This window comes from Anolis carolinensis, chromosome 3 (assembly GCF_035594765.1).
Source record: "Anolis carolinensis isolate JA03-04 chromosome 3, rAnoCar3.1.pri, whole genome shotgun sequence".
Taxonomy (NCBI): Eukaryota; Metazoa; Chordata; class Lepidosauria; order Squamata; family Dactyloidae; genus Anolis; species Anolis carolinensis.
Window position 1 is genome coordinate 195,042,847 of NC_085843.1, and position 24,333 is coordinate 195,067,179.

Below are 24,333 nucleotides of genomic sequence, written 5' to 3' on the forward strand. Positions count from 1 at the left end.
GTCACCAATAACACATACTTCTGATGGTCTTAGGAACCCCTTTGGCAGAGAAGGCTGAAAATCCTTCCGCCTGTCCTTCTCTTCCTTTTTGGAAACAGACGACAAATCCCCCCACCCAAAGCCCTCCTCCTGCTGTGATTGGCCGGCCTCTCAGCTAAAGGGAGGGCTGTTTCTAAGACTACAAGCAGGGAGGGGAGAGCAGGCATTCTTGGTGCATTACAGCATGGTGCGCATGTGTGGGAGAGCACACAAGGCTGGAGGGAGGCTTGCACCAGCAAGTCTCTTTAAGGCAGGCGAAAAAGTTACCTACACAATGTGGGACTGAGCGTGGCCCAACAGCATCAGGAGGAGGAAGAGCAGCAGAAGCACCTTAGGTAATTTGTAATGCTGTTTATTAGAAAAAGTCAGTCTTCCCTTTTGGAAAATGCATAAGGATGTGGGTGAACTACAACTCCCAAAATTGTGGGTCAATCATCCCCAAATCCCACCAGTATTCACAGTTGGCCATGTTGGGTCTGTGTGCCAAGTTTGGTCCAGATCCATTGTTTTTTGAGTCTATGTGCTCTCTGGATATATGTGAGCTACAACTCCAAAACTCAAGGTCAATGCTCACCAAACTCTTCCAGTATTTTCTGTTGGACATGGGAGTTCTGTGTGCCAAGTTTGGTCCAGATCCATTGTTTTTTGAGTCTATGTGCTCTCTGGATATATGTGAACTACAACTCCAAAACTCAAGATCAGTGCTCACCAAACTCTTCCAGTATTTTCTGTTGGACATGGGAGTTCTGTGCGCCAAGTTTGGCCCAGATCCATTGTTTTTTGAGTCTATGTGCTCTCTGGATATATGTGAACTACAACTCCAAAACTCAAGATCAGTGCTCACCAAACTCTTCCAGTATTTTCTGTTGGACATGGGAGTTCTGTGCGCCAAGTTTGGCCCAGATCCATTGTTTTTTGAGTCTATGTGCTCTCTGGATATATGTGAACTACAACTCCAAAACTCAAGGTCAGTGCTCACCAAACTCTTCCAGTATTTTCTGTTGGACATGGGAGTTCTGTGTGCCAAGTTTGGTCCAGATCCATTGTTTTTTGAGTCTATGTGCTTTCTGGATATATGTGAACTACAATTCCAAAACTCAAGGTCAGTGCTCACCAAACTCTTCCAGTATTTTCTGTTGGACATGGGAGTTCTGTGTGCCAAGTTTGGTCCAGATCCATTGTTTTTTGAGTCTATGTGCTCTCTGGATATATGTGAACTACAACTCCAAAACTCAAGGTCAATGCTCACCAAACTCTTCCAGTATTTTCTGTTGGTCATCGGAGTTCTGTATGCCAAGATTGGTTCAATTTCATAGTTGGTAGGGTTCAGAATGCTCTTTGATTGTAGGTTAATTATAAATCCCAGCAACTATAACTCCCAAATGACAAAATCAATCCCCCCCAACCTCACCAGTATTCAAATTTGGCCGTATCGGGTATTTGTGTCAAATTTGGTCCAATGAATGAAAATACATCCTGCATATCAGATATAGTAGAGTCTCGCTTATCCAATGTAAATGGGCTGGCAGAACATTGGATAAGCGAATATGTTGGATAATAAGGAGCAATAAAGGAAAAGTATATTAAACATCAAATTAGGTAATGATTTTACAAATTAAGCACCAAAACATCATGTTATACAACAAATTTGACAGAAAAAGTAGTTCAATACGCAGTAATGCTATACTGTATTTATGAATTTAACACCAAAATATCATGATATATTGAAAACATTGACTACAAAAATGTGTTGGATAATCCAGAATGTTGGATAAGCGAGTGTTGGATAAGTGAGACTCTACTGTATTTACATTACAATTCATAACAGTTATGATTTACAGTTATGAAGTAGCGATGAAAACAATTTTATGGTTGGGTGTCACCACATTAGGAAGCATTAGGAAGGTTGAGAATCACTGCTCTAAGGTCCCTTCCACCCAGCTGAATACAATCCCACATTATTTACTTTGAACTGGGATGTATGGCAGTATGGACTCAGATATTCCAGTTCAAAGCAGATATTGTGGGTTATTCTGCTTTGACATTCTGGGTTATATGGCTGCGTAGAAGGGCCCTAACTTCTTTTTTCAATTTATCACTTATATGTAATTTTATATTATAAAAATGTAAATAAAGTGTAAAAGAGCATTTTAAAATTACAGACATTAGAGCAATAGAAAAATCATTCTAGAAGCCCAAGTAGAATTAGTTGGAAACTCAACCATCTGCACAGAAATAATGAACATATTATCAAAGCTATTTTTAAGCTCAGAATGCTTAAGTCAGTTATGCTCATGCGCAAGATGTAGGCTTCGCTTTTTGTCTGATGAAAAATGAAACATAAAAAGGAAACTATGAATTTAAATCCTCCTATCTGGCCAACTGTGCACATTTGGAATCCATCTAAATTCAGGCATTTGCTATAAATAACATTTTATTCGTCTTGATGTTTTTTCTCTTTTACATTCTTTTCTTTTGTCAAACAGCTTTGCTTCAGGAAAAATGATCACACTGTGCCTGTGTAACAAGCTGCCAGGGGGATCCTGCTGCCTATCTACACAGTTGGAGGAAAAATTTGAACAGGACGATAGGGACCACTGTTGACTAATCCATGAATAGCATTGGGAAAAGCTCCACTACAAGGTTGTTCTTTATATTGTATTGTTGTGTACTCAGTATGAGAAAGCAACTTATATACTGGCAACAAACTAGTGTTTAGAAACATAAACTGTCTCAAAAGTCTCAAAATAGCACTATTACTCACACATAAAATGATGGTACTAGTAGCCTTGGGAAAATGTGCCAAATATAATAAAATCAAAATTAAAAGCCCATCAAAGGAGGAAAAATATCCTGCAATAATTCAGTGAGTACTGAACAATGAAGCCAGGTATGTTGGGACTACAATTCCCTTCATCCATAACAGTGTAGCCCAAAACCATTAGAGAGCACCCGGTTATGGAGATTGATTTAGCAAATACACCAATCTGAAAGTCAAACCAGAACTTTACTGTCTCTGTTAAAAAGACTTAATTAAAGAAAACCTGTTACTCCACCAAGCTGAAATTGAACTCAGTTTCTCATAAAGTATATCAATGCTACACAGATACAACAGCTTCATGAACGAACACTCCAGCTATATTGGATCAATCCAATGTAATCATAGTACTTGTAGTTCGAGAGATACTAAGAAATCCCAATGGTACAAAAAAGTTTTGGGCTGGAACTCTCTCACAGACAATTCTAAGTACAGTAGAGTCTCACTTATCCAACGTTCTGGATTATCCAACGCATTTTTGTAGTCAATGTTTTCAATATATCGTGATATTTTGGTGCTAAATTCATAAATACAGTAATTACTACATAGCATTACTGCGCATTGAACTACTTTTTCTGCCAAATTTGTTGTCTAACATGATGTTTTGGTGCTTCATTTGTAAAATCATAACCTAATTTGATGTTTAACAGGCTTTTCCTTAATGCCTCCTTATTATCCAACATATTCGCTTATCCAACATACTGCCGGCCCGTTTATGTTGGATAAGTACTTCCCTGAAACTACCAATCCTAAGATTCCATGACAAGGGGTCCTGACAAATAAAATGGAGTGAAATTGAAATAAATCTCTGTCTGGATATATGCCTAGTGATTAAATTATATAATCACATTGTTCACATACAGTAATTTAGGTTAGCCACTTTCACATAACAATGCCATTTGGCTTTTATTATTATCTTACAATTGCTCAGTGCTGAATTCTGCACATATCCTTCCACATAATACCAGGTGAATATAGCTGAGGACATTTGCTATTTGCTCTACAAATGCACACCATGTATCTGTTCCCTGCTTGTAAAACCTTTTGCTTAAGCTTGCACAACTGTTCTCAGTAGACCTCAAAGTCTTCTTCTGGCTAACAATACATGCATTCCTGAGTACCTATTGATAGCTATAATGACCAAAGCAGCATAGGAACTTTCTTTTTCTTTTGAAGTTAGGCAGAAAGTGGCAATTCTTAAGTCATTTTTCTGTTTTCATGCCAATTGCCAACACATTTTCATTTCTTTGGCTTTTGTATTTTATTTAGTTTTAATTGCTTTGTTACTTAAAAATCAGCTCAATTGAAGTGAATGGCAGGTGGGCTGGAATTTGAAAGAACAAAATTACTCCCATGTTGGCTGCCACTTACATCACTGATGCAGTTTATGAACATATGTTTGATTTTCATTGATGCTTACACATTTCAGCTGGCCTTCTCAGGTTTAACCTCCAGAAGAAAAGTAATGTTGGTGTGCAGCCAGTATTGATCTCTACTGGAGCCACTAGCAGGCATTAAGTCTCTCAATGAGAAACAATTGCCAGTTCTATACAAATAGTAGCTACTATCTCTATGCAAAGAAAAAAAATCACTAAAAAGAAAACAGAAACTACATCATCCCAGTTATATGTCATCTCCCCTCTTTCCATCCTAGACTTTTCAAAAATTTTAATCTTAACACATTACAGAAATAAATAAATAAATAAATAAGCACAGCAGATATGCCACTGGTGTTCAATGCCTAGGGAAATCTAGTTCTCTTTCCATTTGGGTGAAGTAACGTAGCACTTTTAGACAGATTTTAATATATCTATATATATAAAAGAGTGATGGCATCACGGCAATTCACAAAACAACAAAAGTACAGGCCCCCCAACCTCAAAATTTGACAACACAACCCATCATCCACGCCTCAAGGTTGATACAACAAAAAGAAAAGAAAAATAAAGTCCTAATTAGAGGGAGAGCAATAATTTTTTTTTATCCAATTGCTGCCAGTTTAGAGGGCTAATCTCTGCCCACTTGGTTGCCTAGCAACCAAGGGACAGCCAGGTTTCAGTTAGGGGACAGGCAGATTTAGGCCTCACTTAGACTTCTTCCACAGATTATCTAATTTGCACTGGATTATATGGCAGTGTAGACTCAAGGCCCTTCCACACAGCTATATAACCCATTTATAATCTTATATTATCTGCTTTGCACTGGATTATCTTGACTCCACACTACCATATAATCCACTTCAGTGTGCATTTTATACAGCTGTGAAGAAGGGGCCTCAGATAATCCAATTCTGAGCAGATAATATAAGATTAGAAATATACAGTAGAGTCTCACTTATCCAACGTGAACAGGTCGGCAGGATAAGTGAATATGTTGGATAATAAGAAGGGATTCAGGAAAAGCCAATTAAACATCAAATTAGGTAATCGTTATACAAATTAAGTACCAAAACATCATATTATACAACAAATTTGACAGAAAAAGTAGTTCCATGCGCAGTGATGCTATGTAGTATTTACAGTAGAGTCTCACTTATCCAACACTTGCTTATCCAACGTTCTGGATTATCCAACGCATTTTTGTAGTCAATGCTTTCAATATATCGTGATATTTTGGTGCTATTTTCATAAATACAGTAATTACTATATAGCATTACTGTGTACTGAATTTGTTGTCTAACATGATGTTTTGGTGCTTAATTTGTAAAATCATAACTTAATTTGATGTTTAATAGGGTTATCCTTAATTCCTCATTATCCAACATATTCGCTTATCCAACGTTCTGCCGGCCCGTTTTTGTTGGATAAGTGAGACTCTACTGTACTGTATTTACAAATTTACCACTAAAATATCACAATGAATTTAAAACACTGACTACAAAAGCATTGATTATGAAAAGGCAGACTGCGTTGGATAATCCAGAACATTGTATAAGCAAATGTTGGATAAGTGAGATTCTTCTTTAATATGAAATAATTACTGGGATAGAATAACGCAGAACAATATAATCTCTAAAACCAGGACAGTAAATAAACAGGGGAATTCCACACAGGAAACAATCAGGGCCAGCTAACCCCTCCCAACAAAGTATTCCCATCATCAAAGTCTGGAAAATCCTCTGTTTTCTCAGGGCCACAGACAGTAGAAGCACATAAAATATCGCAAACAACACCACTCTGAAAACAAGGGAATTCCAGACAGGAAACAATCAGGGCCAGCTAACACCTCCCAACAAAAAATTCACTCAGGGAGGAAACAGCCAGGCTTTAAAGCTGCAAGGCCATTACATCCTAATCATTTTTCCTAATTGCAGCATTCATACTTGCCTCCAACAAACAAACAAAACCAATCAGAAATATTGTATATTCACAACCTTTAGGAAATAATATCCCCTGATGGCGCAGCATGTTAAAGCGCTCAGCTGCTGAACTTCTGGACTGAAAGGCCACAGGTTTGAATTGGGGGAGCGGAGAGAGCCCCCACTGTTAGCTCCAGCTTCTGCCAACCCAGAAGTTCGAAAACATGCAAATGTGAGTGCATCAATAGGTACTGCTCCGGCGGGAAGGTAACGCCGCTCCATGTAGTCATCCCACGTGACCTTGGAGGAGTCTACGGACAACGCCGGCTCTTCGGCTTAGAAATGGAGATGAGCACCAACCTCCAGAGCAAGACACGACTGGACTTAATGTCTGGGGAAAACCTTGACCCTTGACCTTAACTACCACAAATTCCTCAATACTTTATTTCCCATACCACCATACTTCGCCACAGCAACGCGTGGCCGGGCACAGCTAGTATATAGATAGATAGATAGATAGATAGATAGATACTGAGGACTTTATTGAATGAGGCATGGTGACAGTCACTATAGCATGACGCCAGTCTCCCACCTCGTGTCAATAACCAATTCCAACATGTTCCCATCATCTACCTTGTGTGATGAACCTGTTCTGCTTCTGTGCTGGCATATCGGCACTGAAGGGTCACTGGGAGCAATTTTTTTCCCCAGCACACACACACACTATTTCCAAACTGCCTGTTTTGTTAATTTTTAAGAACTATATTGCCATTTTTGTTACCCATTGTTTAAACTGCAAAGTTTCTCGAAATAAAATAAAAATAATTACAAAGCAGAAGAAGTGAGGGAAGGTGGAGTTACAAGGGCATGCAATCATGGAACAACAGATGGGCAAATTGGTGTAATTGCACAAATAAAGAGAAGCTGAAAACTGGGGTGTTTATATGGGACATACTTGCTATCTATAATAGTGTGCCTGCCAAGTGGCTTCATGCGACAAAGTCCTGACTTAATTTTAAGCCCTTTCATCTCAAAGATAATTATGGAATACTTTGATTCTTTAGAGATATGGCTACATGATAAAGCAGAAAGGATAAAACCAAGACCATTTTCAGCTTTTAATAACCTCAGAGAATACCTCATGATGAATTATACCAAGTGTTGATAAAAACTGCCAGATCATTTTTCCCATTATACCAATGTACTTCTCTGAATTCTAACTTAGCCTGCAACTGTTATTCTATAAATAAAAATCACATTGAAATATTCTTATGCCTTGATATCAAATTGAACTCAATATATGGAAAAGTTTAATATCTAAAACAAAGATTGTTCCTCAAAACCCCTTTCATTCTTTATATATATATAAAGGTAAAGGTTTCCCCTGACATTAAGTCCAGTCATGTCTGACTCTGGGGGTTGGTGCTCATCTCCATTTCTAAGCCGAAGAGCCGGCGTTGTCCGTAGACACCTCCAAGGTCATGTGGCCGGCATGACTGCATGGAGCGCCGTTAAATATATAGTCAAATATATTTTTCAGGTGACAGGATTCATCAACATTTAAAGGAGTATCTTTCAGCTATGGGGTACAACTACACAGCATGGTTCAGAAAGCTACTAGCATTTTTGAAAAAATCAGGTCCTTAAATACCAGGCAATTCTTTTTAGCCAAATGATAGATGTTTCTACTTGTGATTAAGTATTTATTTATTCTATATTTATACCCCACCCTTCTCACCTCAAAGGAGACTCAGAGCGGTAGTAGACATTCATTTTAGTAGATACTCAATTGTGAGATCCATTCAGATTTTCCAGAGCAACTATTCCCAACTTTAGTCCTACAGGTGTTTTGGACTGCAAATCTCAGAAGCCTTACCTTCCTTGGCCAATTATCCAAGATTTTAGGAGTTAAAATCCAAATGCCTGTAAGACCAGAGTTGGGGAACCAATGTTCTAGAGATGTATCGTCATGATACATCTCTAGAGGAGTTCAACTTGCCCAACGTCACCTTGGGGGTTTAAATAGCCAATGGGAAATTTGAACCCTGGCAACATAGTTCAGCACTTAAACGACTACACCATCCAGGCTCTACAATAAAATGTAATAGATTACATAGAATCGTAGAGTTGGAAGAGATGGCATGGGTCTTCTAGTCCAACCCCCTGCCATGCAGGAAAACACATCCAAAGTATCCCCGACAGATGGCTATCCAGCCTCTGTTTAAGCCTCCAAAGAAAGATCCTCCACTACAGTCCGAAGCAGAGAGTTTCACTGCTGAACATCTGGCTTGTTACAATTCCTTAGAAACTCATTATTGTAGACTGACAGTGCAAACAATTTCTGAGAATTCAGTTATCATAGATGGCTTTAACCTTTTAATGGTTAAATGTTCTTGTCCTAGAACTGATGTCAAACAAATTAAGCATTTGTACTTAACATTTCTGCTGTTGAGACATTTATTTTAATTTCCTTTCGTTTTCACCATAACATTAAGGCAAAAACCCTATGGACGCATGGCTGAGTTTTTCCTGTTGTTTTTGTCAATGCGACTGTCACCTGGGATGGCAACATCAATGATCCAAAGCTTTTTCTTTTCCACAACTGTGATGTCTGGTGTGTTGTGTTCTAGAACTTTGTCAGTCTGGATTTGGAAGTCTCACAGTATCTTTGCGTGCTCATTTTCCAATACTTTTGCAGGTTTGTGATCCCACCAGTTCTTTGCTGCTGGGAGGTGGTACTTGAGGCATAAGTTCCAATGAATCATTTGAGCCACATAGTTGTGCCTCTGTTTGTAGTCTGTCTGGGTGATTTTCTTACAGCAGCTGAGATGATGATGATGATGATGATGATGATGATTATTATTATTATTATTATTATATTTCTTACCCACCTCTCCTCCTCTCCTCCAGGCTTCCAGAGTCTCCCTTGGCTGACCTTTATTACCCAATTAAGTAGATGGCTTTCACTTTGTTCTTTTTGCCTTTAATTGGGCTATACATTTAAGGTTCTGGGGAGAGGGTTTGTGGAACATCTATTCTCTCTAATGCATGCACAGCAAGTCTCTGCTCAAAAGAATAGTTGACTACTCCCGATCCATGACAGCTAGTGCTAATTTTGTATTTCCCCAGTAAATCATGTTTTAGTTTGCTTTCTTAAATTATGGCTGTATTATCCCACTAGGCCCCGTAAATATCATAAAACATCACCCAAATTTCCTGGATTTTCAGCAGAAAGAAAGAAAAACATGTACTCACAGCCACAGAGAATTCCTTCCCTGTGTGATAACTCCTGTGAACTTTGTTAGCCTCCGAGCATCGACTTCAATCCACTGATAAGGATCATTCCGTCCTGCACACCAAGCACCATCATAAAAATCATTTTCATTAACACCTGCCTAAAAAGAAGGCAAAGCTGTCTTGATAAGTCTGGAACAAATCAACTTTTAAAAAGAAACAAGTACACAAGCGATAGCATATGCTAACCATTGCCCAGCAGTGCTTGACATGGCTTGGTGCCACTGGGCAGCCACTCTAACTGTCCCCGTGTCCTCCCTGCAGCAGTGGTCTCTGTCTACAACAAAGGTCTTACCTGTTTGCTGTAGCATGCGGTGGTGACAATGGTGTGCTGAGGGAGGGAGAGAGGCAAAAACTCCCTCCTGCCCTGCTCCCCAGTGCCTCAGTCAGAGAGTGGAGAAGGAAGCATGGACAGCCATCCAGTGTCTTCAGACTGTCCAAGCCCAGGAAATGCAGGATTTTATTTGATTATTTCGTATCAAAAGCATTGCATGAATTATTATAAAACTGATAAAAAATAGAAGGAGCACAAGTGACTAAATATCTTTTGACCTAAAACAGGCAACAGCGATCGCATTGTCTGTAGCCTCAAACAATTCTTCCTCTCTCCATGAGGCAGGACACTGCAGACAAGCATACAGATGCGGAATTGTTTGCTCTGCTACACAGTCACACAAGGTGGAGGATTCTTTTAGGTAGTGCCATTTTGCCAAGTTGTCTTTTGATCTGCCCACTCAATTTCTGAGTCTGTTCAGGAACTTCCAAGTTGTCCATTCTTGGTTTGCCCTTGAAGGCAGACCTTCGTGGAGGACCATCCAGCTGGGACTTCCTGCCTTAGCTGCCCAAAGGGATGCCCTCATTGTTGCTGGGGGAACATCAAGAGGAGTGGTGGTTTTTATGAAGCTTTTCCTTGATTTGAGTCTACTGGGAGGAGATTGATAACCATGCAGTGGATGGTTTTCATGGTGTTCAACCTTATTTCTCCAAACCCAAAAGCATTGCTTTTAAATGTAGGATGGCAATGGGGAAGGGGATACACAAACACACACATACACATTTTATTTGTATACCACTCTATCTCCCCAAAGGGACTCAGGGAGGTTTCCACCATAGGTAAAACATTCAGTTATCAAAACAAGAACATATAACACAACCATGATAAAACATCAACACAATTACTATTTAACACCACATATTCATTTAAAATTTATCAATTTCAGTGCTAATATATTGGGTGAGGTTAAACTACCAATGGACAAGATTCCAAGGTGGGCTTAACCAACTATAAGAGGCTGGGCCAAGGCTAGACTCTAGGACTAGGCACCTGGAGCAGTGAACATGGGTAACATGTAAATTGGGTTATATCAGGTTCTGCTTGGAAAATGTCCCAACTGAACCCACTGGTCTTAAGTTGGGTTAAAGTCCAAATTCTGTAGCAGAATTTGGACTTTGCCTTAACTTTGGTGAATGCAAAATCACATTAGTCTTTAATGTTACCCCCATATTAGCCTCATATGGCGCTTGACCACCACAGAGCTGATCCTCATCTACACTCACCTAACTGGTCAGTGTAGATGAGACCCTTGTCTAAAGGCATGAAGTAGCAAGTATAATGCTTAAATTAGGATTTTTTAGAATTGACTTACCAAATGAGGACTTCTTAGCTAGAACAATGTTAGATCCTTAGGTACTTCACTTTGGATATGTCTACACAGACCACTAACCACGTATTCATTCACTCATGCATGTCTTTACAATGTTCAGGGACTTCTAGCCTTTAATGCAGGGTGAAACCAATTTTACTCTGCATTGCCAGTCAGGGAATCCTCTGAAACTTCCCCAAAACACAATTCAGGAGCAGAACGTATGATCAGCTTCTCATAATCTGGGACCAGTCCAAAGCAGCAGTGCTTCAGGCTGGCCCTGGATTTAGGTGCCCACATAAGTGGACCTATCATTATAATAATTGACAAGAAAGAATTATAGGGAGTATTGTTGCATATTGCAGGCTGTCCTCTGTAGTGGACCCTACATTCTTCCATATGAGGGTGCATGTATACCGGAGAATAACATACCATGCATATGATGACGTAGGCTTTGGGGACACATGAAATCTTATGGCATAAGACATTTGTTAGTGTTTAAGACAGCATCATGCTCTTTATTGTTATTAAATAATGAAAAACAATACAGGGAGGTTCTTTCCATAGAAGACTCAAACATAAATTTGCTATATAAACAAATGCACACACTTATGTAATGTAATGAGTTTGAGCTATTTATAGTTACTGCAGTGTTAAACCAGACCTGAGAAAATGCTGGCTGAAAAAAAAAAGCGAATTGATTTTTGTATTTTTTGTTTTTGTTTTAAAAAAGAATGTTCCCAATCCCTAGTTTAAGCTTCTTCTAAAAGCATTGGTCTGCAGCCATAATAATTAAATGGACATGGAAAAAAGACAGTTTTCAGTACATTTCAGGCCCTGAAATTATACTTGAGTACTAAACATGGCACAGAGCTTTTCTATTTTTCTAATCTGAAAATGCCAGGAAAAATATTATTTTTACAGCAGGAAGCTCTTAACTCGGATATATCCAAAAGAAACAGAGGCAAAACCACCCATTGACACCAACTGTGAGTCATGATGGGTCATATGAATGTCTGATCTGAATTATGGGATTAGCAGAGGGTTATCTGGATGCTACACAGCATGAAAATTGTGGCTCTATCTTTGCTACATCCATTATAGATAAAGTTGGATCAGGAAAATAAGTAGTGTAAGGACAGGAAAAAGCAAGATGATTAGCTCCAGTTGATTATGAACTCAGCTGTGATTTGGTGATGTTTCTTCTTTAGTGATGAAATAAAAATGCATTCATTCTGAAAACTGCTGAAAATAGGAACCCCGTGTTCAGAAAAATACGAAAAAGATATATTAGTTAAAGGCAGCAAAAACTAGTGAAATGGCAGAGACCAGATGACATTATGGAGGCTTCCTCAGGTATTTATCCTCCATGTGTGTTCATCAAATAGTGTCAATGAACAGTCATCTATGTCTAAAACATTAACTTTAAGGAAACAACAAGAGGAAAGGCAACGACAGATTTAACACTTCCACTAGTATAAAAAACAAGCCAGGCACCTATTATTTTGAAACAACTGCATTTTTAATATCATTATAATTATATTACAATGTTATTTCATTATTTCCTTTAAAACACAATACAGCATAAAGAGTCCACCTCTCCATTTTGTTTCCCTTTAAGGTTAGGAATAGGCACCTAAAAATTGCTCAGGGAAGGTCTCCCAGTTGTAGTAAGATAATGTGTAATTTGGTTTTCATTCTCCTGATTCTACAAGATACAGTAAAGATTTTCCAATCAAAAATTAATATCAGAACATTCAAATCAAGGAAACAAAAGTAACCAACATGGTAACTTTTTTAAAAAGCCCTTGTGTTACCCAACAAGCTGATTAAAAGCGGAAGCCACCCTCACTGCTGAGCAAGCCTAGACCAGTTAGAAAAATGAGCTTACCTGAATATTCAACCGTGCTCTGTGGGCCCCAAGGCCATATCGCTTCACTGTGGAAGCATGGAGCTGGAAATCAGTAATTTTTAATGTTTCCAGACCCAAGGGAGGGCAACCTAGAAAACAAGAATATACCATTTATAATGCAAAAACAGTTAGGCAAATCACTATATTTGCTTCTGTGTGTATGCGGATGTGTGTATGCATACATTCACAGAACTGTAAAACAAATATTTTCCATGAAAAAAAATTCCTATTGTTTTATATTTTTACGTTTTGTTTTAATACCATCATAAGATCTAGTTAACTATTTTTTGACCCACCTTCTAAATGAATGAAGTCAAATCTATCCAGATTTAAATTAAAAATCTTAAAATCAGCCAAAACACTTTAATGACTTCTATTCACACATTTTTATGACTTTGAACCAAGTCTGGAAGTGAGAAGACACGTTATATGAATAGTCTCCAAGTTACAAAAAGAGAAGTTTGGTAGGTTTGTTCTTAAGTTTACTTTGTATGTAGGTTGGAACATGTACATTTGGATGTAAATTGGAACAAGGTAACTCCAGCCAAATATAAATATACATTTAACTTTGAATAGCAAGGGAAGGACTAACCACCCCTGTGGTGTTAGTTTTGCTGTCTGTGCCCCTGTTCAGAAGATTTCACCTCATTTTCTGTCTCTGTGATAATTGGATTTTGCAAAATGTGGCTTGTTGTGGATACAATGATTGATGATAAAGCTTCACTTGAGACACCTTTTCCCCATGATAACTCTTCCAGGAGTGAATTTCCCTTCCTAGGGGTTTTGTGTGTGTGTGTGTGTGTGTGTGTGTGTGTATCAGGAGCAACCGGAGTTGCTGCTGGAGTGAGAGAATTGGCCGTCTGCAAGGACGTTGCCCAGGGGACGCCCGGATGTTTTGATGTTTTACCATCCTTGTGGGAGGCTTCTCTCATGTCCCTGCATGGAGCTGGAGCTGATAGAGGGAGCTCATCCACACTCTACCCAGGTGGGATTCGAACCTGGCAGCTTTCAGGTCAGCAACCCAACCTTCAAGTCACAAGGCTTTTATCCCCTAGGCCACCGGAGGCTCCTTCCTAGGGGTAGATTTCTCTCTCTTCCTGTTGTTTCACCTCCATTCTTAACTAGGAGTTGTTTCTAAGTCAGATGTTTGTAACTCGGAGACTGCCTGTATATCATTTTTAATCTCTGGTTTCTGGCTCCAGTTATTGAGTGATCATTTATTAAAGTACTCAAAATAATTTTTGTGTCAAAAGCAACAACAGCATCCGGATTCTTTTCGGTCAATTGCCAAATGTAAGCAATAATTTAAAACTGTGTATCTTCAGTCTATGCTAATAAAAACTATTTAAAATCTATAGCAAAGTCATTATTAGTTCTGTGTGTGGGCCAGTTCTATCAACAAACCATTAAAAGTAGATTTATTCTAATTACAGAGCTCTCTAAATAGAGGGATTGAGTCTTTAAGTAGATAAAGATATATTGGAGGAAAAACAAAGAACCTTGTTTGAAAGGCTTTTCAATAAAGGAGATGTGTGACACAATCTGAGGGTTTTTGGGTTTTTTTTGCCAATGTCATTATCCATAATTTATACACAAGAGGGCCTCCTGAGATCACTAGAGCCATAATTACATTCTTCTACAAAACAATTCTACTTCCTGAATTATAAATAGTTATTGAGACTAATCAGACAACATTTGATCTGTCCCATATATAAAGAGGGCAACAAGAAAGTTCTTGCTCCTACTACCCACTAGATATGTCTGCCCTGCCTTCAATATATTGTTAGAGGCAACCTGTATGTTGGGTCACTGAGAGCACTGCTACCAGCCACATATTCAATAGACATCAGTTCCAAACTATGTCTGCATGTTAGTTTTCTTAATAGCATCAGTCATCATCATCATCATCATCATCATCATCATCATCATCATCATCATCATTTTATTTGTTACCCCCCATTTCTCACAGCTTCAAGTGGGGTACAAACACAAGAGCATTACAAATATTAATTTGTCATAGAACAAAGATTTAAAAACCAATACCAGTGAAATGTTAATTTAGAATTCATAGTTTAAGATTAATCAGGTAGGCCTTCCAGAAGAAAGAGATCGTTAATTCTGACAGCTCATTTAAAAATATTGTATATATAATTATCTTCAAGCCATGTATATAATACGTATATGAAACCAAAATGAATGTTATGCTTAGTCTTGGGTCACATCTCAAAGATATCTCATTATGGATATACAGGCAGTCCCCACTTAAAAACAGCCAACTTACAAACAACACATAGTTAAGAACTATGCTTTGGGCTTGCAGGCCACACACACACAACTCTTAAAGAAAGTATCTTTCCAAGTTACTATATGTTGAAAAGTATGGGGGGGGGGGGGCTTGCTACCCATTTAAAAAGATAATGGAGCCTGAAGAAGAGCCAAGGGCTGCAAAAACAGCATCAATGAACCACACACTGCATTTTGCCTATCCTGATTCAGAGACAGGGGTTTATCACATTAACCCTAACAATTCAAATCAATGCTGGAGAGAGCATGAGAATCAGTGAAATGGTGAGACCTTCTAGGGGAACGGGAGCATGAGAAGCCCTCCCATTGCTGCCAATGGGATGAAAATTAGGTGATCAGTTACCGTTCCCACTTTCCTTTCATGTCACTGCTTTTTCCGTTTGGCGAGGGGTCTCTTGTATTGTGCCAAACTAATGAACGGCATGAAACAAAAACATGAATGAAACAAATTTTGGGCCCATGACTAGTAAACAGGCACTTTCACTTCTTCCAAAACACCTTTAACAACAAACCTTTTCTGCTTTTTGACACCCAAAAATGGCACAGAATTATTCAAGGTCTTTAGACCTAAGGAAAGGGTTTTTTAAAATCATTTTTAAAGCTATAAAGCTCTATGCTGGCAATATCTAATTGCTCAAAATTAAAAAAAATTAAGCCATAAATATAGAATGTCAGCTAATGATCTCAACCTGATTGCCCAATATGACCCTTTCTGGCCCTCAAATATGTCATAGGACTAATTCAGAGACAATTAGACTGATCTCTCCTTGATTTTTAAAAATATAATGCTTGATACTAACTTTACCTAATTACTTAAAAATACACCTAAGCTAAGGTAAAGGTAAAGGTTTCCCCTGACGTTAAGTCCAGTAGCGTCCGACTCTGGGGGTTGGTGCTCATCTCCATTTCTAAGCCAAAGAGCCGGCGTTGTCTATAGACACCTCCAAGGTCATGTGGCCAGCATGACTGCATGGAGTGCTGTTACCTTCCCGCCGGAGCGGTACCTATTGATCTACTCACATTTGCATGTCTTTCGAACTGCTAGGTTGGCAGAAGATGGGACTAACAGCAGGAGCTCACTCCGCTCCCCGGATTTGAACCTGCGACCTTTCAGTCTGCAAGTTCAGCAGCTCAGAGCTCCTGTGCCACTGGGGGATCCACACCTAAGCTAATCCTTACTTCAAAATTCTATTTCTGGTCATTATTTCTGAATTGAAAAGATTCTCACCTGCAATATAAGGTGATGTGCTTTGAATGTCTATTATATTTTGTATGCAATTTGTTAATACAATGTTAATAATATGATAGTAATGTAGTGTAATTCTCATTACCCTACGTTTCAAAGAACATTACGGTCTGGATTCACAATGAGTGTCTTTTTAAATGGCTTGCTAACATTATCTCATTTATTTTTATCGTGTCAGAAGCGGACCAAGGGTACAGTTGTAATGTATCTCAAAAGATAAAGTTTAAAAACTTGGCATTATACTAAGGGTCCTTTGACGAGTAGCTGGCCACTTGGAGTGCCTCTGGTGTTGCTATAAGAAGGTCCTCTACAGTGCACGTGGCAGGGCTTAGACTGCATTGTAATAGGTGGTCTGTGGTTTGCTCTTTTCTGCACTCGCGTGTTGTGGACTCTACTGTATAGCCCCATTTCTTGTTTTAAGACGTTGGTGTACTGGCTGATATCTAAACAGGGGATGGGCCGAAGATATCACTGCTTTAGTCCTTTCATTGTTGGCTGCTACTTCCCAGTGGATGTCAGATGCTGCAATGCTGGCTAAACAGTATAATTTCTCCAGTGGTGTGGAGTGTAGACATCCTGTGATAATGTGGCATGTCTCATTAAGACCCACATCCACTGTTTTAATGTGGTGAGATGCATTCCATACTGGGCATGCGTATTCAGCAGCAGAGTAGCAAAGCACAAGGGCAGATGTCTTTACTGTATCTGGTTGTGATCCCCAGGTTGTGCCAGTCAGCTTTCGTATAATTTTATTTCTTTCGTATAATATTATTTCTAGCACCCACTTTTTGCTTGATAGACAAGCAGTGCTTCTTGTAAATCAGAGCACGGTCCAGGGTAACTCCCAAGTATTTTGGTGTGCTGCAATGCTCCAGTGGGATTCTTCCCAGGTAACCCTCAGAGCTCTCGATGATTGTCTGTTCTTAAGGTGAAAAGCATATGTCTGTGTTTTATATGGATTAGGAAACAGCTGTTTTTTCCTTGTAATAGGCAGTGAGAGCACTTAAAGTTTTAGAGAGTTTCTGTTCAACCATTTTAATCTCATTAAAACATACTATGAAACCCACATTTGGGATAATCTAAATAAAGAGAACTTCCCTCTCTCCATTTTTAGTCGCATCTCTTTTCACTTTTGTGTCCTGTCTTGTTAGAAGGCAATATTCATTGGCCAAGATGGCCAAGGGCTGGGAGAGCTGGCACTAAGCCAGTTGAAGCTGTGCTGTGTCTAAATCCATCCAAGGTTAGCAAAGTTGGAAAGTACTCATGATTATCTCCAACCTCTCCTAACTGTGCGCTGGCATTGTGGCTGCATCCTTGGCATGGAGCAAGTTTGAATTTCACATAACCTGGCTTCTCACTTTTCTTGCCCCTTCCCTGTTCCTTTTTTTTTTAACTGGCAGGTTATTCTGTTGATATAGCTCTGAAATAATCCATCAGAAGAGAATTTTTCCACAGAAGGATATTTCTGCCACTGAAGAAGCTTGTGCCTAATCCTCACCCTTTACATTTATAATAAGGATCGCATTGTAAACCTGCAGACTGGAAAACTGTTGAATCTTTTATTGCTTTATGCAAGTTACTCTGGGAGCCTTTTTGGCTCACTCAAACACAAAAATAAGACACATTTGGAATGCATTTGAATCTTACCATGTGCCCAAAAGCCATTTTCTCTGTAGCGCAAACAATAAATGCACCTTTCCAGCCAAGAATCTTTTCTCTTTTGATTGAAAATATGTTTTGATTATTCAGTGATGTTAAACATTGCCACGGTCAGCCTTTCTGGAAGTTGGATGAGACTGAACAACATATTTTGTTCAAACGTCTTCTGTAATATGCTGTATTATTTATAGTTGCTGACAGTTGGCACAGAGTGAATTACAGTTATATTCTGCAGCCTGGAGGATGTATCCAGTCATCAAAATGTGACTTTTCCACATTTTTTCTCAACCATACATAATATCCTTGCTATGTTAATGCAGATGATCCAGAGTATAGACATATAGCTTGAGTTGAGGAGGCTCTTCAACACATATTACAAATCACCTAGAAAATATGCACTATAGACAATAATGTTAATATCTACATTAATACTATGTAGTTAGTTGACTTCTTCAGTATCTATGTGGCAACTGGGATGATATTTTATGAATTTCCTAACATGCCCCCAAATACTTAAACTTCTTAAACTTTTAGAGAAGTATTCAAGTGCAGATTTAGATTTAAAAAATATTGACATAATTCTCTAAGTTGTGTGGTTTTATATTTCTCAATCATAGGGAGAACATTTTCATTAGTTTGGCATTCTGCAATGGTAAATATTAAAAGAAAGCTGTGTCAAATGTTGTGAAACTCTGGTGAGAACACTATACTGACAAGAAAAAATGTACTTTCTGCCTATAAAATAATATTTTTGTGCAGCTAGCCCTGTGCAGAATAAGTCCTGAATTTCAATTGACTTCAGATAGGAATTTAAAAAAAGGAATTAAAAAATGGGAAGAAAATTGCTAAAATTACTTGTTGCTTTCTTTGAGAACCACCTTGATGAAGAATTACATACCTAGTGACAAACTGCTTGTGTAACAATCTGCTACATATGTGATTTGATTTTCTCCTTGCTTGCAAAGGCAGTGGCAGCAGTGGTGGCAACAGGACACATAGGCAGTCAGGTCTGAACTAGGGATTCAAACCTTTTTTTGTTTAATTCTTGCAAAAAAGAATTTGCAAAAGATACAATTTTCTCCCCCATTTGCAAAAAATGCTCCATTATAGGGGATCGGAATATCTGTTGACTATTTCCCAATGAAAAGGAAACAGATTCCCACTGATAAGGGGCATTGAGAGTGTTCTGCCCCCACACTATCTTAACTACAGTAGAGTCTCAATTATCCAACATATCCGGCAGAATGTTGGATAATAAGGAGGGATTAAGGAAAAGCCTATTAAACATCAAATTAGGTTATGATTTTACAAATTAAGCACCAAAACATCATGTTATACAACAAATTTGACAGAAAAAGAAGTTCAATACTTAGTAATGCTATGTAGTAATTACTGTATTTACGAATTTAGCACCAAAATATCATGATGTATTGAAAACATTTTATTTACAGCATTTATATTCCGCCCTTCTCACCCCGAAGGGGACTCAGGGCGGATCACATTACACATACAGGCAAACATTCAATGCCTTTTAACACAGAACAAAGACAAATATAGGCTCCGAGCGGGCCTCGAACTCATGACCTCCTGGTCAGAGTGATTCATTGCAGTTAATTGCAGCTGGCTTGGTCTCCCGCCTGCTCCACAGCCCGGGCCATTGACTACAAAAATGCGTTGGATAATCTAGAACGTTGGATAAGCGAATGTTGGATAAGTGAGATTCTACTGTACTTGAAAGGTGAACTGGCTGCTCAGGGAACAGACTGGAGACAATATAGTTGAATCAAACAAGAACTTATTAGCTGACAAGAATTTTATACTTTTCCTCCTCCTGAGTCTCACTACAAAGTCTTTATGAGGAAAGGTAAAGTCTTTGAGAGATGGACACAGTTTTAGCCGAATTGAGGCTCTTGAATCTTTATTTCTTCTTATTGTTTCTTTTTGGTATGGTGTTCAACTGTATCTAAGATGGTCTCAATATTTAACTCTGACTGGACTTGAATACAGCTCTGACTGGACATGCTATTTTTTAGACTTTCCGACCTTCCTCAGTCTTCCCCCTGCAGTCATGAAATGGCTGACTCTTCCAAAAGTTATGGAATTATGTGTAGGCACCGAATTGTGTATTAATTATGTGTAGGCATCAAATTGTTGCCAATTTTGTACGCCGCCCTGAGTCCCTTCGGGTGAAAAGGGCGGGATATAAATGTTGGAAATAAATAAATAAATAAATTAATAAAGTGCCTTGCCTGAGGCTCTGCCACTGAGGGGATTCTTAAAGGGGCAGGGCGACAGATGCAAAGAGGCTGTGTCTAGACTGATCGCCCAGAAACTGTACATAAAGTATTAATCCTTTAAATAAAAAGGACTTAACTAGGGGTAAACAGTGAGGGTCTTCATGGGGCATGACAGGGAGAATTGGGAAGGGTGGTGCTGCGTAACTATGGTGTTTATGCATTTGTAACCTTTCAGTAAGATCCTGGTCAATTTTTAAAACATTACAATTCTTAGCCAGGTGAATGCCCCTGAGGAGTCTCCTCAGAACCAAGTCAATTTGGGAGGGACCCAAAGCCTTCTGGAAAACGATACAGCAATTGTTCAAGCCTAACAACCAATGGCATGTGGGTGGGATAGACACCGTCTATTTCCTGTCACCTTATCAGCAGGAGCTACTTTTTTTTCATGTCAAGAGCTACTTGAGAAACTGCAAGTCGCTTCTGGTGTGAGAGAATTGGCTGTCTGCAAGGACATTGCCCAGGGGATGCCTGGATGTTTTGATGTTTTTACCATCCTTGTGAGAGGCTTCTCTCATGTCCCCACATGGAGCTGGAGCTGATAGAGGGAGCTCATTCGCGCTCTCCCCGGGTGGGATTTGAACCTGGCAACTTTCAGATCAGCAACCCAACCTTTAAGTCACAAGGCTTTAATCCACTACGTCACTGGGGGCTCCAGCAGACGCTATTGAACAATGAGGAAAGAAAAGGAAGAGAGAAAGACTCAGACACGAACCAAAGTGTGGATTAAAGGTTTTCCTCAATCCTTTATATGTCTTTTATTTAAGAACACTGTGGGGACTTTTTTGTTTATCCATGTGGGTGAGCTGAGAAAGAGTTTACTGGCTTATGTGCTTTTGTGTGAAATGCATCAGATTGGTTATGGCAATCATGCTTTTCTCAACTATCTTTTATTTGAATTTATTCTATACCATTTATCCCCTGGGGCTGAACGTATTGTAAAATACCTGCCCGCATCCATCACTTTTGTTACCTTTACTGTTAGCTGAAGTAGATTAAACTGAGAGGCTATGACTATCTCAAGGTGACCATATGAGCTTTATAGGGTCATTGTAAATTAAAGGCAACATAGTGTGAGTTAACAGCAAGACCTATGGTGTTGATAACTCTGGAAACATAGCCCAATCCACAGCTGGTATTGTAGTCATGTAATCTGGCACTGGAATGAGAACAATGTAGGCATCAATTGGGTCTCTTTTGGAAAAGTATAATTCCCCCACATCCTCTGATATCACATTGCCCTGAATGATAGAAGACCTTTCCAGTAGATCTCAGACACAGACATATAATGAGGCACTCCTTCACGTACTAAGATCTCAAACCATTTAAGGCTTAAAATGCCATTGCCAGCTTCTAGACTTCAGATCAGAAGCAGATTATGAGTAAATGCAGTTTGATAAAGTACTGGTATGGAGGCCTGTTTTGACTCCAGGTCCTTGTAATCCTCTAGATTTTCTTTGCAAAACCGTTTTTCCTACTGCCATGGTGGGGAGGATGTGGCCCTTCAGATGTTATTGGACTGCAACACATGGAAGACCCAGCCGCTGTAGCCAATGGTGACAAGTGATTGGAGTTTGTATCGAGCACAACATCTGGAGGGCGACTCTTTGTCTTTCCCTTTTTAAATTTTATTTTAACTTTAATTTGCTTTACACTTAAATTAACAAGATTCAGTATAAACAGTATATGAAAGAATGTTCATTATACACTTAGACCCACCATCTAAGCCTGGACAAGTATTATTTTCGTTGTCATAAATATATAAATAAAAAATAAACAAATGTCATATCCAGAATTCCTCTCCAGTGAGGTTGTATTGTTTTCCCTTGTCACTCTCTAAAATGCATTTATTTATTTATTTATTTATTTATTTACAGCATTTATATTCTGCCCTTCTCACCCCAAAGAGGACTCAGGGCGGATCACATTACACAAATAGGCAAACATTCAATGCCTTTTTAACGTAGAACAAAGACAAGACAAACATAGGCTCCGAGCGGGCCTCGAACTCATGACCTCCTGGTCAGAGTGATTCATTGCAGCTGGTTACAGCTGGCTTGCTCTCCAGCCTGCGCCACAACCCGAAACCAACCAGTATGAATCTAATTTCAATCTTTTAATTTCCCCTCTAAGCACCCTCAATTCCATTGATAATTTGCCATTTAAAGCTATGTTCCATATCTCCCCATACCATGCCTCCAGTATGAGATTGGTTACTATCTTTCAACTCCTTACAATTATAAGCCTTCCCACTGTAAGTAGAATAATCACCAATTCTTACTTTTCCATTTCTAAATTCAACTTTGTATAATTCATTAGTAATGCTAACCTAGCATCTGGGGCAATGTTTAGCCCTATAATATTACCAATTTTCTTAACTATCTTTTTTCAAAAATTCTTCAGCTGGGGACATTCCCACCATAAATGAAAACATGCCCCTTTATGCATGTCACATCTCCAGCAGTGGCTACTGTGCTTCTTATTGAGTTGGTGTAATTTAACCGGTGTGGTATATTATCTCCATTTGGCTTTATACACATTTCTTTTAATCTTATCAACAGATTCTTGACTACTCTCCGCTTTAGTACCCTTTTCCAGTCAAAATCCTAGATCTCCTTCCCATACCTTTTCCAACAATTTCAACCCTATTTCCTCAACTACTAAACCATTGTATATTTTCCCAATTAGCCCTTTCCCAGATAATTCTTGCTTTTTAAGTTTACATAGCCATTCTTCATATTTATTTAACTCTCTACATACAGGGGTTTTACCTAAAAAGTCATTTTTCCATTTATATAACTGCTGCCTTTCAAACCAATTCAAAAAACCTTGTTGCTCCGACTTATCAAATTTATCCTTCAAATTTTGTAGCCATTCCTTCTTGTCTCTCCCTATTTTAAAGGATGAAAAATATCATTTAATTCCTGAACACAGCTGCAACGTATTCTCTTCACAGTGACAGAACTGAGCACTTTAGTTTGTTGAAAACATTTGTGGAGTACACTATCATTATCTAAGGAAAGGACCCTGTTTCCTTCCCATTTGTATCATTGCTTAGTATGATGGTAAAACAACACTCAGATAATGATCACTGTGGTCCTTCTATTCCAAACATGAAAATGTTGAACTAAACATTTTGGATATTTAGAAAAGCTTGGTTGTTTATTTGTCAGTCTTTAAATTACTTAAATGACTTCTAGGTTTCAGCTTGCTGTGTGGGTGCCAATCTTTTTTCCCCTTCTTTTTTTTTTAAACCATTTAATGCTATGTTTCTGTTATTTTGGCAGAGTTGAAAGGAGGAATTCCAGTAAATCTGTTCTCATGAGATTTCCCATCCAAGTTTTCAGACTCAATAGGTTCAGTTAAGCTTTAGATAACATATTACAAGATAAGTTAGAAATTGGTATTTTTGAGATTGCTACTGCTCCCATATCTTGTCTCAGCATATAATTGTATGATGCCAATAAAAATGGAACTCTATCATCAAAGCAACCAGTGAATCATCTGAGTGACATCAATACAGAATAAGTGAACTTCTACTTGCACAATGAGATTTCCTCCTTCTCTTCTCTCTGATGTTCTTCAAGATTCTCCAACAATTCTCCAAAGCAGAGTCTGGAGCTATGATAAAAGCTTCAGAGGGCAAGAAAATCCAATATGCTGATGGTTATATGCAATTGGGGGGAAATAAGAGGCACGCTGCTAGGGCTGTTATGGGTAGGATGTTGGGTCAGATGTTTAGCTGAAAATTTAATTGTATTTTAACTTTCCAGACATGTTCCTTAATTTTTGTATTTCCTTGTTTTTAAAATTTAGTGGATTGTGT

General features: G+C 38.7%; 1 protein-coding gene across 1 annotated transcript in view; it reads right to left on the reverse strand.

The window, feature by feature from the left end:
* The window catches only part of cpxm2 (carboxypeptidase X, M14 family member 2), a 97,705-nt gene that overhangs the window by 56,129 nt on the left and 17,243 nt on the right, over window positions 1–24,333 (reverse strand). The window contains exons 3-4 of the mRNA XM_003218602.4: window positions 12,984–13,093; window positions 9,411–9,550 (exon numbers count right to left, since the gene is read on the reverse strand). Coding sequence (XP_003218650.3) covers window positions 9,411–9,550; window positions 12,984–13,093 — 250 coding nt within the window. The remainder of the gene's footprint in view (window positions 1–9,410; window positions 9,551–12,983; window positions 13,094–24,333) is intronic.